We start from the raw sequence: 17,617 nt of genomic DNA, 5'->3' as shown, positions 1-17,617 counted from the left end.
ACCCAGACTCTCAGTTGGGTTTAGTTTTGGACTTTGACTGGGTTATTCCACAGTCTAAACCATGCCGTTGTAGCTCTGGCTATATGTTTAGTGTTTTACTGCTGGAACACGTGACTTCTGCTCAGGTTTTCTTCCAGGATTGCTATGCATTTAGCTTCACCCTTCTTCTCATCATCCTAATCTTGTTCCCACCCCTTGATGCTGCTAATAATTTGTGCCACCTCAGGGATAATGGATGTCTGTTTTTGAAAAAATTTCCCCTGGAAAAAATGGAAAACCAGTGTATTGCTTTCCTTCCATTTTACAGTTTAAACAAAAAAATTTAGTTTTGTAGTTATAACATGACAAAATGTAGAACGGATGTATCAATACTATTAAAAGCGACTGTATATAACCATGCAGCTGATGAGTAATCCTTTAAATAAATCCTTTAAAACTGCCATGTGCAGAAAAGGCATAACAGCATGAATCTGAATTAAAAACTGTTTTTCAGCAAGTATTACTTCATTGCTGAGTGACAGGCAGGATATACGTGTTTGTGCATTTATATTATTCTTTATGTGGTGGTGCTGTGTTTAGGGTGTGGTAATGGCAATGATCCTGACATTGTAATTGCTGTGAATCAGCCTTAGTTCTGACAGTCTGCTGTGTCTGGAACTGATAGGCCCTCATTAGGCAGACTTGGCTTCAGTCTGGCCAGGTTCGAGTCAATGGAGCTCTGTTTAATGCACCTCTACACCCCACCTCCACATAAGCACAAACACACTCACCCACAGATGTAACTACTCCTTGAATGAAGTTGAATTTAGGATAGATAGACCACGACGTGGTGTAGATGAACTGTCTTAAATTATCACTGTGGATTTATTAAATAGTTACCAGAGCCTAAACAGGACAGATTTGTATTATCTGCAAAGGTTATTCTTGCCATTGTTGTTTTAGCTGATATTTCCCCTTACCACCCAGCAGCACTCGGTTCCTCAGTTAAAATTTATCCATGTTGTTATAACCAAATTAAAACCAAGATCGGTGCATATCCATAGAAAGTAAATGAATCTTCCTCTCACTTCTTCTCCGTTCAGTTCCTGCTGCCGAGCCCATCGAATACGCACAGTTCCCCTTCTACCTCAACGGGCTCCGAGAGACCCCGCAGTTTGTGGAGGCCATCGAGAGCGTGCGAGCAATCTGCAACAACTACAGCCGACAAGACCTGCCCTCCTACCCCAACGGTTACCCCTTCCTCTTCTGGGAGCAGTACGTCAGCCTGCGGCACTGGCTTCTCCTTTCCATCAGTGTTGTGCTTGCCTGCACCTTTCTAGTCTGTGCCCTGTTTCTGCTCAACCCGTGGACCGCTGGCATCATAGTAAGTGTTAATAAAAATTTTTTTTTTTTATTTTAAAAAATCAAGTCTTAAAGAAAAAAGTGCTTTTGTTATCTTTTATAATCTGTTTAGCATTTTATATTGGCACTTATTGCAACTAGTGCAGGCAGTTTTGTTAAAACAACATTGTCTAAATGAGTTGCAAATTGTCTTAACATGCAGAAAATTCTATTTCCTTTTTTTAATAGCCTCCTACATTGCTGTGCTTTCTCTGACTTCATTTTTTAACACTTAACAGACTCTGAGAATTGGAATCTGAGTCCTGTACTCTGACTAATGACTTCCACATTGAAGACCATTATTGGTGTTACAACAGCTTGTCATCACTTAGACAATGGCCAGTCAAGAAGGATCAATTAAGCTGAAAATCTTCCAATTTCCCGGTGCACAGTAATGAATGCATCCGTTTTTTTTTTTGTTTGTTTGTTGTTTTTTTTCGATAAGTGAAAAAACAAAAGAACAGATTTTGAAAATAAAACTGCTTTGAGAGTATGATGATAAAGTTTCAAAAAGAAGGGATGCTGTGCGATATCATGGGCCCCTCACCAGTGTTTATCTTGTGATGTTTTGTTGGGCTACTGTGTTTAGTCTAGTCTGACACTCCCAGACATCAATGCTGAAATAAATGTTGAAAAAAAAGTTTCTTCAGCAGCCAGTTTCCACTCTGACCCTCATAAAAAGTAGTCTTTGTCCTGTTTTTTTCCCATCCTCTGCTCTTGTCGTTTACTAATTGTCTCACCCATGAAGTTTCCATGGACACAGGCAAGAAAATAGGGTGCATTTATACAATGTACAATGTACAAACGTCCAGGTACTTAATTCACACAGAAACACACATAGAGATCACTCTGGTTATTCTCCTCTCTGCTGCGTTGTACTTTACAGCAGGCAGTTGCTAGGCCACCCGAGGCATTAAAACGAGGTAGGAGGGGAGTTCATGGTCACCTGTCAGGCTTTACTAGCAACATCAAAAGGTTTGTTACAGAGAGGCATCAAGAAACAAACAACTAGCTCTACAAGCTTACAGCTAGTTGCTTAACACTGCATTGTCTCCATATACATATTATATTCAATCGACTTAATGTTGCCATTATAATAATCATCAAATATGATTTTCGTTCTGTATTTCCATTTTGTCATTTTGCATTTCCTCTGGCATTTAGACAAAGAATCCAAGCTTTTAATACCATAGTTTTAGTTTATATAACAAATAGGAGAAATCTGATCATTCTTAAGATTCAAAATGAGACCTGAATTTCATCTTGAGGTAATGTTTTCTTAGTATTTTTGTCCACTTGTTAGCAGATTTCCTTCATGGAAATGCATCTTAGCCCATGACACGGCCACAAAAATTACCTCTAGTGGACACTCGTGCACAGAACTCCATCCCCTGCCCGCACTGGGCCTCTTCAAAGGATTTAGGTCTCATGTAACCTGACACCTGTCAGCTGATAATGGTATTTACTCTCAGCTCCTGTCCTGTCCTGCTTTGCCCGGGAAAATCCACTCTCCACACAGAGTTGCACACATTTTGCTCACATTCTGATGTCTTGCTGCCTGCTGAGTACAGTCAGAGTTTAGATCAACTGTTAATTTCAAGGTCATCCACCCAGAAGACCTGATTTGGGTGGGTGTGGATGTTTGATTTTCTCCATGTGTTCTCCAACCACCAATCCATCATTCATAGTAAGCCTTAAATGTAGACATTCTCAGCAATGCGTACATTCAAGTGTGTTCATTTACTGAACTCCAACATGAAATGTTTGTAAAATCACACAGCTTGTGTCTGAAGTGCGGATGCATTGTACTTTTAGTTTTATGACTTAGTAAGTTGAGTAAAATTTCTTCTTACCCTTCAGGAGTATAACTGTGCCCATGTTGCTTTTGTCATAAAAAAACAACAACAAAATAAACAAATTTAGAGCTAAATTGCTTAGGAAAATTGCATTGTAATGCTGTTTGGGAGCACGTTGCACTTTAATGCAGTAGGGCATAAGTTATTTCTCTGTTTGTCCATAAGAGAATTAATGTGATGGTTCTGCTTTCTTGTATTTCTGATGCTTCGTGCAAACCAGTTTCCCCTTGGGATATGTATAAAACTGAACTGAACTGTGTCCAGACCATCCAGCTGACCATTCTTCATTTTATTTTTGAAATATTGATGTATTATTGTAAGCAACTTAAGCACATATGAGATGTATTTTGAAACTTTGGACAAAATTAGAACATGTTTTTTCCCCCTAAACCGTATGTTGAATGTCTCTTTTTAAGTAAACCCACATTCCTGTCTGACAGAAAGCTCTTTTTTATCCTCAGGTGCTTGTGCTCTCTCTCATGACTGTGGAGCTTTTTGGCTTCATGGGACTGATGGCAATCAAGCTGAGCGCCGTCCCTGTGGTCATTCTCATCGCCTCGGTGGGCATTGGAGTGGAGTTTACAGTCCATGTAGCTCTGGTAGGCCAATGAAAGCATACTCTTTTCAACACCAGTTCTGCTATGCTTCTGTTTTGCTTTTTGTGACACTTAGGTTTTTAGGGAAAATTGATGTCCAAACTAACACGGCATGATGCAAAAAAGTAGACTAAAAGCTCCCACATACTTCATCCGAAGTCCCAAAATCAACTTTCATTAACATAGAGGCGTGACAAAACTTGCGTCAAAGTTGACACCAGGCCTGAGTCAACCTATTTTGACAGAGTTGCGGTGAGGAATTTGTCCATAACTCTAACCTGTAGTTTTGAGTCATTCTTTTCACAAGAGATGTAAAAGCACTAATACTAATTGTTTGATTACTGACTATTTCAAATCTGGGGTCCTTTAAATGAGAGATGATTGTTCAAAGAATGTTATGTTATGTTTCTTACTTACTTGGAATGTCTTTTTACAGTTCTTTTTCTTATTATTATTACCTCCTCTTGCCCCTTCCCCCCCCCCCCCCCCAAAAAAAAAAAGAAAAAGATTTGAACTGTATGTTTGTCTGTATTTTAGGCATTCCTGACAGCTATTGGGGATCGTCACAAACGGGCAGTGCTGGCACTAGAGCACATGTTTGCTCCGGTGCTGGATGGTGCCTTCTCCACTCTACTGGGTGTCTTAATGCTCGCAGGCTCCGAGTTCGACTTTATCGTCAGGTGAGTACCAAAAGACTTTGTCATTGGATTGCACTTAAAGGTTATCATATGGCAGTTGTGTGGCGTCCACAGTCTGTTGAGACCTTGTCTAAACCTGCATTTTGCAGGAATGTCCCTGAGCCACCACTCATGCATGAAGGCCTTTCTCTTTCTGCCTCTTCCTCCATCGGTCTTTTTGTTTTACACAACCTATATCTGCACTGCATGCTCTGTTTCTATAAACATATGTTTTTTTTCCTGGCATGAGATAACTTTTTATCTTTATTGTTGAAAGAAGATCCCGCTAAAAAAAATTGCAGAAAATGTTTTTATCTCCATCCTTCTCCAAGCCAATATTCAGTATTTCCTTGTGTTGAAACAATTGAAAGATGGACTTTCACATACCGGGATTCACTGCCCGGTGTGTGGGCTGCATGCATCCAAATGTATCTGTTCTTATTACTTTCAGACGAAAGGAAGCTTCAGTTTTTTTATTGCTTGTTTGTTTGGGGTAGCAAGGGAGATGACTGTAGAGAAGGATATTAAAATAAACTACAACTGTTGAGTCTCTCTGTCGGACGCCAGGTTTTAAGCATTCTGTACGTTCCTCTCTGGACTATTATAGGAATTTTCCTCTAAACAAATAGGCTCAGTGCATGCATTCTTCTTTGCACTTAACTGTACAAATTTGTTGACCTGTTCCTTTAAGAACTGGAAGCAATGAACTCCATCTGATCTGCAATTACACAAACTGTGCTCATGTATGTACATGCCAACAGTTACACGCAGTCCCTACATATAGACACACGCATACACACACCGCCATGCTCCCTGACCCTGTAATCATTGGGGTCAATGATGGCATGCCTGCACGTCCACGCATACACACACACACACACACACGCGTATCCAAACACACAAACTCTGGAGGCCAATGGGCCTTCGCTCCTCACCTCCAGCGGTGTGCTGCGCCTCTGGCTTCTGCCTCGGTCTGGGAGCCTCCATTTAAAGGTCCTGCTGTTGTCAGAGCAAACAAAGCGGCGCCCCAAGACGGTGCAATAACAACAGGGCCCGGCTCGTATTTTTCTGCATGCGCTGAAAGAAATGTTTCCCTAGCTTTCGCTGTCAGCCCTGTGAATGTTTTCACTCTAAACAGTCCGGCGGGACTCACTGCCCGGTATGTGGGCTGCATGCATCCATATGTACAGTAGATGTAATTCGAGCAATGACATAGCATTTACCAGTGCTGGTGTTTTAGATTGATTTACAAGAATGGTTTTGATGTGTACTAAAAGTAAGACATGGATGCCTTGAAGCAGTAAAAGTGCACGTGTACGCCTGTCGCAATAAATGATAAATCAATTAATCGCACGATAATTAAACCTATCGACCTCATTTTAATTATCGGCTTTATCGTCTCTTCCTGCCTTTTTTCTTTGTTAATGATACCGATTTAAAAAAGGCTCAGCTCTGATGCTCTGCACTGACCCTCCATCCCTCATTTCCTTAGTGTAATGTCCAGCGCACATTACACGAGTTGTCGGCCGATTGTCGGCCCATTTTCTAAACCACACATTAGCCGAAGAAATCCTAGGTATAACGGTTCGATCGGGTTTGTTGTGCCGTGTGGTGTCCAGCCACATGGGCACAAAATAATGGCTACAAGTCCAGTTAACTAATTTTAATATCAGGCATTAATCAATGCTTTACTAGAATCTACCTGCAATGCATATGGCTAGAGTCAGCGTAAAGTCCTGACTGAATGAAAATCATTATAACCTATTTATGTCACGTTAACGAAGAACAGCTGAAAACTTGCCGGGTTTATCAACTGCGGTAGCAATTTGGCTCCAATACTCCCCCCCCTTGTCATTTCTATATTCTTTGCACGAAATGTTGAATATATATTAATGTTGTTTCTACATATTATCTCCAATGTCCCTGGATTTCGGGTTGCACCGTGTCAGCTGTTTGGGATTCCCCTCCGTAATTTCCCCTCAGCGCGGAGGAGAATCCGTGCTTTCTGATTAGCTACCTGTCACATTCAGCGTTAAGCTCCCAGTCGGGGAAAACCCCTGATTTAGATCGGAGCGACCACTACGATCTAAATCACACTGCAGGATGATCGGTTACAAAATCACCAGCGACAATCTTAGATCGGCCAACGTTCTAAGATTGTCATAAGGGGAAAATAGGGACAAAAAAATCGTGTAGTGTGAACTACTCCATTAGGTAGTGTGATGTGCCCATCTTCTCTATTTAAATCTAGTGATTACTGAAGGGCAATATAGTATACAGACTTCATAATCTGCACTCTTTTGGTTGAATGCAGTATTTATTTCCACTTTGGGTTTATGTTGTTTAGTTTTTATTCAAGTATGTTTTTGGTTAATGGAGACTGAGAATCCTTCTTGTTTTTGGTTGTTTATTTTATTTAGTTTATCATTTCCAGTGTTATGTGTTCTTTTGAAAATAAAGTGTCCTCTATCTATGGCAGGAAATCGCATGCATTATTGGTTATTTCCATTAAATCAGTGTCAAAAGGTCTTGAAACTATAATTTTTTAGACAATCGTCCAGCAAAATTTGTTATCGTGACAGGCCTATGCACGTGTGTGGTCAGAGCTCCACCAGAAAGAAGGGAAAGTAGGTGGACTCGAGGCATGATAAATCAGCTCAGATTTTCTACCTCATGGCTCTCAGGACACTCATAAGTTAACTAATTGGACAAGAATTTGAATGAACTAATCCATCCAGGTTCCTGTTTCAGTAAAATAAATCATATTAGCGAGTCCCTTACTTGACACAGTTTATTTATTGTTTTTATGTAATTCAATTTAATCACCTGTTATTCATTTTTATAAGCCAAAAATTACATCAAATGTTTAATCATTTGGACCTTTCCTTCCCAATTAACTTCAAGCTAAAGGTTTGCAAACAGTATGTTCAAGCTAAGTGGCTTAATGCGGTTCCGATGTTGTCATTAACAGTCTGGAGTCTGATCCGAGTTCTTTTTTCCAGGTCCGAAATAGTATCAAAAGTATTCTAATGTCGGACCTCATTACCTTACTACTGTGTAAATGTTTCCTTTCCTCTGTCCTTCCATTCTGTACTGTGTCCATCATTCCTATCTCCTTTTTCCATTATGTCTTTCTTTTTTCTTTTTCCCTCTGTTTTTTTCTTCCCTCTTTTCTTCTGTCAAACCGCCATTCGTTGTGTCTTTCTGGCCTTCCTTTCTTTGTGGTGTCCTGTCATACTGGTAACTTTCCTTGTGTCCTTGTGTCCTTACTCCATTCCTTTCTTATTTATTTCCTTCAGTTCTTTCTTATGTCCTTAACAGGCCCTTTCTTCCTTCCTTGTGTTTGCACCCCGTCTTCTATCTTTCTTTTCTTATTTGTGTTCTTTCATCTTTACTTTCTTGTGTGATTTGTTCTTTTCTTGTTTTCTGCCTCCTACCTTCCTTTCTTGCCTCATCCATCCATCCATTTTCTATACCCGCTTCTTCTTGCAGGGCTCTTAGGGGGGCTGGTGCCCATCTCATACTGGTGACAGCCGGGTTACATCCTGGATAGGTTGCCAGTTAATCACAAGGCCCCCCCCTGGCCTCGTGGCTTTCCTTACTGTCTTTCATTCTAAGTGTACTGCATGTATCGACCACTCTTCCTCTGTTTTCTTATTTTTTCTTCTCTCTTTCTTCCTTGTGTCTTTCTTGTGTTCTACATACATTTCTTTCATGTGTCCTTAAGTCTGTCTGCCCTTCCTTCCTCCCTTACAAATTTTTTGATGGTGCCATATGTAAATATGCACCTTAAATTTACAGCGAATGTTTGTTTCTTATAATTTGAAATGACTGAGAAATCTGAAAAAAGGAGTCAGAAAAAGTATGGGATTTCTACATGAAAAATGTGTAACCCTACTTTTATAACAAAAGGCAACGCAGTGCATACAACCAAGACATGAAAAACACAAACAGCCATGATGTGGCTTTCTCCATTGATTAAAATATATTCAAAATATAACCCTACCACATATGATAAATGTAGAGCAAATATCCTAACTGGATAGCTATGCAATGCAAATTTTATTGAAATAGTCCTGATTAACTAAATGCAGGACTGATCTCATTGCAACCTTCACTTAATAGTCAGCAGCCACGTCGAACCTACAAAGACTATTGTAGCAGAACACTACAGCATCATCTGTGTAGCGCACAAACAAATCAGAACCTCAAGTGATTCAGCCTCACTCAAAAGTCAAACATTGCACAGATAGGCTAGCTGCTGTGTATCTGGGTGTCCTGATAGTGTCCCTTCACATGGCTAGTGGCAAGGAGAGCTCTTTCTCATGTAGGTGACTTGATTTGAGCAAGGGCGAGATTCAGAGCAGAGAGTGTGGGGTCTTACCTGATACATACAGATTTAATTAGATGGAGGGGATTGTAGAGTGGCCGGGAATTTCACAGGAGCTTAGCTGGAAGGAAAGGAGTGAAGAAGATGGAGAGAAAAATAAAAAGATTGAGGGAAGAAAGAGGCCAGGGAAGGGTGGTGCTCTCTGGGTTTTCTTCTTTTCGTCCCTAGACTAAATTGTTTAAATTCTATACCCTTCACTTCATTTGTTTGCCCCTCTCCCTTTTTTAAACCAGAGAGGAAAGAGAGGCCCCTGTCCCTGTCCCCCCCTCACTTTATACCCCAATGTCCTCCCTCTTCAACCTCCTTTACCCCCTCCGTTCGCATTCCACTCTGCTTTGTTTTCCCCATGTTTGCTTATACACTGCACACCCAAGAGTGCCCTCACCCCAATAGCCCCACCTCCCCCTCTTCTCTCCCCCCCCCTTTTATTCCTGTGCCTTTGAATTAACCAGCTCTTGCTAATTATGCTTCCCCTTTCTTTTCTTTCTGTGGCTTCTTTAAGACTAACCCTCTTTGGCAGGACTTAGACACACACAAGGTACCTTTCTGTTCTGCTCCTCAGAACCACAGTGCACGCATCAGCTATCTGTGGGGGGTTTGTACATGTGTGTTTTGTTTGGGGAGTGGCTGGTGTCGGTGTGGAAGTATTATTTTGGGCATGTGTGGCGAATGAACCTGCGCATTTCTCTCCACGTGTAAACATCTGTGGTCTTTGGGAGTATTTTCTTTGTTTCCTCATGTTTGTCTTTGTTAGTCTAAGCAACCCTATGCCCATGCTTTTTGGCAGTGTCATCCACTTTGCTCCATGTTTGTTTTACTGTATTTTTAGAAAATGTTTTAAACAACCAAATAAATAGTAAATGCTGTTTTTCAGCATTTACAATAGGTTGACAGTTTTATTTACTCTTTTTAATCCTTTTCGTATATTTGTTTTTTATTGCAGGTATTTCTTTGCAGTGTTAGCCATCCTGACAGTTCTTGGAGTGCTGAATGGATTGGTCCTTCTCCCAGTATTATTGTCATACTTTGGACCTTATCCAGAGGTACAGTTTTTTAAATTGTACCTCACCCAGAATGCAGTCTTAATCAACCAGGGCAATTGTGTTTTTATTAATAGGAAGTAGGGATATAATTTAATTCACTCCAGGGAAGAATATTGAGTGGCAGTTTCGAGAGAAGTGGCCACTTCGTCACTAAGTCAGTGACTTCATCCTCAGCATACCAAAACAGTAAATTGTTCCAATATCATGCCAACATCCAATTACCATGACAATTTTAACTTTGTTGGTTAGTCGGTTCCTGTATTCTCAAGGGTTTTTTTTTCTAATGTGATTGATTGCTTTCAGCCAATTTGTTTGTATTCTCCTCCTTATTTGGAGGTTATGCTGATAGATTACAATACCTCACAATTTTAATCTTACCAGATGAAGTTAAATGCAAGCATTGATTGGATGATGCATTGCAGAACAAACTTAACATTTATGAGAAATATTGTGAAATCTTGTGCTGAGATCTTGAGAGTAGAGTCTTTATTGAACATTACAGTTGTGATTTTGTCAATAGAAAGGGACTTACAGATGTCCAAAAACTGATTGCCTTCCTCTCATTGGTCAGGTTTCACCCACTGATGGTCGAAGTCGGTTACCCACCCCCTGCCCAGAAGCCCCTCCTCGAGTGGTCCATTTCTCGGTCCGTCCACACCAAACCTCTGGACCCGTCACGAACTCTGGTGCAGCCACAGACTCGTCAGACTCGGAGTACAGCTCTAATGCCACAGTGTCTGGAATAAGCCAAGAGGTGCAGAACTACAACCTTTACCCTCACAGAGGACAAACTCAACCAGAGGAGCAGCACCACCACCTCCGGACCAGCAGGGGCAGAGTGGCCCGGCCAGAGGAGGAAAGAAGAGCGGGGTCAGGGCAACGGCGTTCACCGAGACAGCAGCCTGACCCCCCAGCCTATACTGTGTCTTCGGTAGGGAACTATCACAGATGGATTTTTCTTTGCATGTGTCAGATTTAAATGAGTGTCTTATTGTGGTTCTCTATAGTTTGTTCCCTCTCAGGGTTGTGATTCTGGTATCCAGCATGGCAATACTCAGCGAAACTGCAGCAGGGACCCAAGGGGCCAGCAGCACTGGCAGTCCTCGCCCCCGGCCCAACCGCGCATGGACGCTTTTGAAACTGCAACCGAGGCTGGGGGCCATCAAAGCTCTCGCAGCTACAGAGAACGTTCAGCAGGCCACAGCGGCCACTCTTCCCACAACTCGCAGCCTCATCATCACCAACAGCATCATCACCACCTCCCGCACCAACACACCAACAACGCTCCTTTTTGTCAGCCCATCACCACAGTAACGGCATCGGCCTCGGTCACTGTAGCCGTTCATCCTGTGCCATTCTCCGCCCAAGGTCCAGCTTCCTCCTTCCCAGAATACACGGGAACAGACAGTTACTGCCCATCGGGGCCAGAGGAGTCAGAATCGGCTTTCCCAGACCCCCACGTGCCTTTGTACACCCACACAGGGGGTAGGGAGGCTAAGGTGGAATCTGTGGAGCTTCAGGATTTGGAATTGGAGGCAGCTGACAGGAACCATGGCCAACAGGCTAGCTGAGGTGAGAGTTCGGTTCCTTTAGCAGATTCATAGGTAGATTTGTTTCATACACATAACTGGCTTAATCACAGACATATAACAATATTACTAGCGGAGAAATCGACAAGTCACCAGAATCAGTTTAATTCCATGACTTAGGGCTACTAAGTTGAGCTAACAAGAACATTATTTAGTGTGGAAGTTGTTACTGAAGGAAGAAGATTTAAAGGTATAATGCATGCATCAAATCATCAAATTAAAGTACTTATTGGGCAAGATTCTGAAATACAATTTGTTCATTGGCCCTTTAGGTGAATGTTAACTTTCTGATTCAGTCCCTGGTGAAGGTTTAAAAGGCTCCATTTTTAAAACTAATGAATAAAAAAATCCTTACTCCGAACTTTTTATCTTTTAAGAGCAAGACTTAAAATTTAAAAAGAACACACACATTTATATCAAAATTCAAAATAATAGTTTAAAAGGTTTAAAAGTGCTAAACAGTAAACAGTGAACCAATCAGTGGGAGTTCAAAAACAATGCAAATCTGTGGAGCTTTAAATTAAGAAAAGATTACCCTAAAGATAGGGTGCATGTTGATAAAATACCATACAAATGAAAACATTTCCTTGTTCTAAGATCGGATTTTTAATAATTACCTCTGAAACATGGCCGTTAACACATTTTAACTCTAATTCTTGAGAGCTTTTTTTAAATTTAAAACTCAGCACAAAAAACGCTTTTACTAAACATGATCTTTTCAGTTGAAATTGTTAGAGTTTTAGAGATTTTTTTCTTAACATGAGATTCATATTACTGATTCTGAAAAAGGTCTCATTTTTTTGGTTTTGAGCAGCCAATCACCAATTGGAAACTGATCTAGATGAAAATCATCTTGATTATGGTCACCAGCCTATTTCTCTGTGCATCTTTAGCAATAAAATTACCTACTTAGTGCCTGAATGTAAAATGTCTGACCATTCACCTTAATGTACATACTGTTTTTTCCAGATCTGGGGAAGAGAAGCACTATGGCCAAAGATGGACTCCCCTGTCTTGCTAAGCAGTTGACCAGCTTGGCACAACCCCACCTCTGACCCCATGTAGCGTAAAAGCTTGCCAGTGTTGCCACAATGGTGCTCAATGTTACTGTAACACAGTGGACTCTTGTTTTAGATATTTCTATCTATATTTAAAAGATGTATACATATGTAAATATAAACAAATAGTAGGTATAATTTTTTTGAGGAGCTGTACAACTCCTACTTAATAGACTGGGGCTGTATATGTTGTAGGTGTGTATGCATGAATGTGTGTGCATTTTGATTACTGTTCACTTCTCTGTGGATCTGTGCCAATAGGAAGCTCAATGTAGGACAAACATGCCTGTCAGCATTCACAGTTGCTGCTCAGAACTTTATTTTTTTTTTTTTACTAAGTACATTTTTAACACTATGCAAATCTCTCTTCAACCAGAACCAGTGATCTGTCAAGGTATATGAATGTGTGTATGTGTATGCGTGTGTGTGTGTGGGTGTGTGTGTGTGTGTGTGTCAGGTTGTGTAATGTGAAACGGCTCCATTCACCAGATGCCTCCTCAGTTCAGACTAACATTTACACTCATTTAAAACATGAGGGAAACTGTTAGAATCATCCAACAAAGCTATGGTATATCTGTTTGTGTGTGTTTTTATTATTGTATAAAGGTACGCTTGTAAAACTATTAATTTTTTTATCACAAACCTGTGGTAGATATGAAAGAATTACTGTTTTAACTCGACACGCTATGCGTGCTATTTAAAATGAGTTGGTATGAAGACATTTTAAGATTTTTTTTTCTTTTTTTTTTTTTGCCTTATTTTTATTTTAGTTACGGCCTTGAAACCTGTTTCTGCACTCAGCTTTGTATCACTGTCTGTTAGGCTGGTTGTATTTTACTGTAAGAGGTTTTGTGATGTTAAACAACCCTGGCAGGCTCAAACAGGTTCTGAGCAGCCTCAGAACCCACCTCAGAAATTAACTCTTACCTTTTTACAGGGACCTTCACGTTACTGATTCTGGAACAGGGTCAAAAAAACAAGGTGCTACCTCTGCACCTTATAAAGTGGCTTTGTCTTGTGGATAAGCTAAAGCTCAAACTATAATACTGTATGACCCGACTCAAAATGGCACTTGACTGCGTTTCATTCACAGGAATATATCTCGCTTGAAGTAGCTCTTTCTGTCCATCCAATAAGCTAGACCATACAGCCTTCGAAGGGCTAAGACCAATAAGGCCTCATATTTTGCTGTGTGTGTTTGTGTGTGTAGTGGTTTTCTACACAACTCCTGTCCTCTGCCTGGATCTGAGGCCCCCCTTTATTTCATGACAATAAAGACAACTGGTCATAGTTTGGCCACAGCTGTCCCCACTGACCTCAGCTCTTAAAAATCCACAACATAAGGCCATGACACTAATTGGACGTCTCCACTCAGCTGCTAAATTGCACAAGCCTGAGCCTTATGGGGGTGGAAGGTGGAAGAGGAAGAGTCGGGTCAGTTTTTTTTGTACCCCACCTTCACCAGATATGGCCGGTTTATGCCTGCTGGTGTCAGTGCCAGCAGGCGTACTTGTACACTTCTTGGGCCCCTTTGGTCTCCTTCCACAACAACCTTTTCTTACACTCCGACTCATTCTCGAACATTCGTAGTTTTCTTTTTTTTCTCCTGTTCACTGAGCTGTTGTGGTTCTCAAAACCCTACACACCTCTGTTAAAATATCAGGTTTTTGTGATGTAAAAATATTGGTCATAAATGTTTCAAAACCTTTTCCCCACTCAATGTGACATTTCAGCTAATAAAGAATTTAAGCTGTATGTAGGGAAACGGCACTCCAATAAGCTGGTTGTATAAACCAATGCTTCATTTTTAGTACTTAGTCTTCATTGGCAGGAGTCTGTAACCGTCCCCACATCTCAGCCTGGTAACTGTGGTGCATTCTCCTTGACAAAAGTTCCCCAAATTTATCACAATAAGCAGACATTTTCTCCCCCTTCAGATGATCCCACAGATTTACTGTCAGATTTAGTTCTGAACTATAGCGAGGCAATTCCAGTGCTTTAATTTTCCTCTTAGAAAATAAAATCATTCTGTCACTGATTCAAATATGTGTGTGGACTCGATAAAAGAAAAAAAAAAGAAAATTTCACTCATCTTTTCATTAGTTTTGGAGAAATTAGCAGTTATTGTAAATTCCAAGCTGTGCCATATTTTCTCCAGCTATTGCTGTAGTGTGCATATTTAATGCTGTGGGAATTGTTTATAGCCTTCCCCTAAGTGATACCTTTTAATGTTGAGAACATTTGAATTGTCTGTAACCTCCCCTGTGCAAACTGTGCTTTTAGCTAAAGTTGGCAAATGAACAGGCAATCCTTCTAGGACCTCTAAAATGTAACTTTGTGTAAATAGATTCACTGTAATTTAAGGGAAGTGAGATGTGAAAACAAACTAAATGCTAAAATTGAATTAAAACCGGCTTTAAGAAAGTAGTTTAAGAATGTTCACATTTTTACAAACAAGTCGGTGCGGCTTTGTATTTTTCATATTTTTTATTTAAAGAAAATTTTTGTTCCCTTGAGTTGCAAATATATGTATGAAATTTAAAATAAGGAAACCTTTTTGAAATGATTTATTAGAGTCTCACATTTTTACATCACAAAAAATAGGCATTTTAATGGGGTGTGTATTATTTGAGAGCCACTGTACATCAGCTGCTTGCCTGAAATGGGTTACTTTCTTTGTTGTTTTAGTTTTTTTTTTTTTTGTTTGTTTGTTTTTCCTCCCATTTGTCACATTGGCAGCAGCGGAGAGAATCGTAGCTGGCAACTATTTTATTCATTTCTCTGTTTGTTCTTTGTTCAATTTCTATATTTATATTTTTGTAATATAAAAATATGTTGTTTTTTATTGTTAAAATGCCAGTGGATAACAAAATGCAGGGATTTTATGTCTATTGAAAAAAACACTATTACAGTAATGTTTTTTACATTAATGGAGTTGATCTGTATAAAGTGCTTACTAATGTTAAATAGGAAGAGAAGAGTATATAACGTTTTGTTTTGTACACAACAGATCTCATCATAGCTCTTAGAGGATTTTAAAAGGAAAAAAATCAGACTTTTTCAGACTGCCATTCTTTTTTTCTTTTTTTTTGGTCACTGTTGGCGTGGATTTATGCTGTTTTCAGTTACAAAGATAAATGTATGCCATATAATTTATTTATATGAAAATTTATTTTTGTAGTGTACATAGTAGTTGTCAAGGTATTTGACAGAAGTATATTTCTAAAGAGTTTATATGTAATGATATACCATAAGAAAGAAAAAAAAAAAAGAGAGAAAAAGCCTTAAGGTGCACACTTTCATTGCTAACTGTTGTGTGAGACAACATGGCCGCCTCCCCTTCAGTATTATGTTCCGATCCTTGGAGAGAGACAGCTGTTTCTATGGGTTTATCAGAAGCTAGCCATGAAAGTAGGAATTTTGTACTAGCTCTCTAAATATTAATGTTCAAACACTGATAGAATTCTAACAAATGAAAATATAACTTATTTGTCTCTTTTGTTCATAACTTTAATAAATGGAAATTTAAAAATAAAGCTTTGGTCTTACTGTTGCTTCATGGACACCCCCTCTGACCCCTGCTTACTACCTCTATCCTCCTTCTTGACATCTGGTCTCCTGCCCCTGCAGCCCTCCCTCAAAGCCCACCCAGCTCCGCCCCTGCAGCTCCCTCCTCCACTCCCTGTTCTGTATGATTTTGATTGACAGCTTTATAGACTGCAAGGAAATTGGTTGTAGTTACAATACAGCTGGCCTGTTCAGAGTAATGAAAAAGGGCATGTGGTCCTGAGCTCACTGCACTGATGGTGGAGCAAGGAGGCCTTTGTCAGCTGCATGGGTGGCAAAGAAGAGGTTTTGGGAAGGAAGCCTTAGCTGAATTTCAACAAAGTGTCACAATCAAGACAGAAAATATGCAATAGATTTTGAAACCTGCTTGCATGGGGAAAATTGCTGACCCTGGATCAGCTGTAAGAGGAAGGCAGTAGGCATGTAATTATCTTTTAAAGCCAATAAAAGCACCAAGTTCTGCTTGCTGTCTTGGAAACGACCGCACATGTTTGCAGACCTCAGCGCTCGGATGTTGTGCATCATGTTTTGATCTTCTCTAACAAGACTTGACTTTTTTATGCTGTGGTTTCATGAGAGCGCAGAGCTAAGGTAGAAGACTAATGCAGAGTTTGTCATGCAGCAGTAAGGATACAAATACAGACAGCTGTGAATAATACAGACCAGAAGGATGTTTAAATGCTGCTTGTTTCCCCCTAGTATCTAGAGAGCCTTTCCGAAGTATTCCTAATCTCTGAAGTTTCCCATATTTTGTCGTGTTGGTACCATATCACAAACTGTATTGTATTTTATTGGGATTTAGATAGACCAACTCGGAGTAGTGCATGTTTGTAAAGCTGCAGGTCTTTCAGGATATACCTCTACCAGCTTTAGAGATGGAATTGTTTACCCATCATCTTCCTGCAAAATAGCTTAAGCTCAGTCAGATGGGGCTGAGAGCCTGCGGAGACATCAGTGCTCTAGTCTTTCCACAGCTTCTCAGTTGGATTTAGGTCTGGACTTTGACTGAACCATTCCTTGGTGTATGCTGAGGGTTGTCCTGTTTGAAGGTGAACCTCAACTGTGGAAAAACAGTCCACAGTCCTGCAACCTCTAATAGGTTTTCTTCAGGAATTTTCCTGTATTTAATTGCATTCCATTTACTTTGGCCAACTTCCTAACTTCCTTGCGTCTGCAGAAGAAAACCTCCCCACAGCATGATGATGCCACCTCCATGATTTTCCATTGCAATAGTGACTTCAGGTTGATGTGATCATGTAGTGTTTTGCTTGGCAACTAATTTTGTGTTAGTCTGCTACATAAAATCTTGACATTTTGAAGTTGCTGCTTTTAACAAACACATTGGACAAAATGTGAAAGTGATTTACAGAGTAGTGACGCTTTACCAGAACACACATTTTTCTAAAAGTGCAAGACATCCTAAAAAATGAATGTGCCCACCCAAAGCTTGCTTCTAAGGGA

At 40.2% G+C, this 17,617-nt stretch overlaps 1 protein-coding gene across 2 annotated transcripts in view; it reads left to right on the top strand.

The window, feature by feature from the left end:
* The window catches only part of ptch1 (patched 1), a 63,759-nt gene extending 47,634 nt beyond the window's left edge, over nucleotides 1–16,125 (top strand). The window contains exons 18-24 of one of the 2 annotated variants that reach the window (XM_008418343.3): nucleotides 1,083–1,363; nucleotides 3,698–3,835; nucleotides 4,370–4,512; nucleotides 9,843–9,942; nucleotides 10,514–10,873; nucleotides 10,950–11,514; nucleotides 12,501–16,125. In XM_008418343.3, the coding sequence (XP_008416565.1) occupies nucleotides 1,083–1,363; nucleotides 3,698–3,835; nucleotides 4,370–4,512; nucleotides 9,843–9,942; nucleotides 10,514–10,873; nucleotides 10,950–11,513 (1,586 nt within the window). In that variant the 3' untranslated portion in view covers nucleotide 11,514; nucleotides 12,501–16,125. Of the gene's footprint in view, nucleotides 1–1,082; nucleotides 1,364–3,697; nucleotides 3,836–4,369; nucleotides 4,513–9,401; nucleotides 9,438–9,842; nucleotides 9,943–10,513; nucleotides 10,874–10,949; nucleotides 11,515–12,500 lie in introns of those variants that run through there. The other variant, XM_017306869.2, reaches the window with a different exon arrangement.
* The last annotated feature ends 1,492 nt before the right edge of the window (nucleotides 16,126–17,617 follow it).

This window comes from Poecilia reticulata, chromosome 9 (assembly GCF_904066995.2).
Source record: "Poecilia reticulata chromosome 9, P_reticulata-male-v2, whole genome shotgun sequence".
In the NCBI taxonomy this organism is placed as follows: Eukaryota; Metazoa; Chordata; class Actinopteri; order Cyprinodontiformes; family Poeciliidae; genus Poecilia; species Poecilia reticulata.
This window is presented reverse-complemented; position numbering and strand designations above follow the sequence as displayed.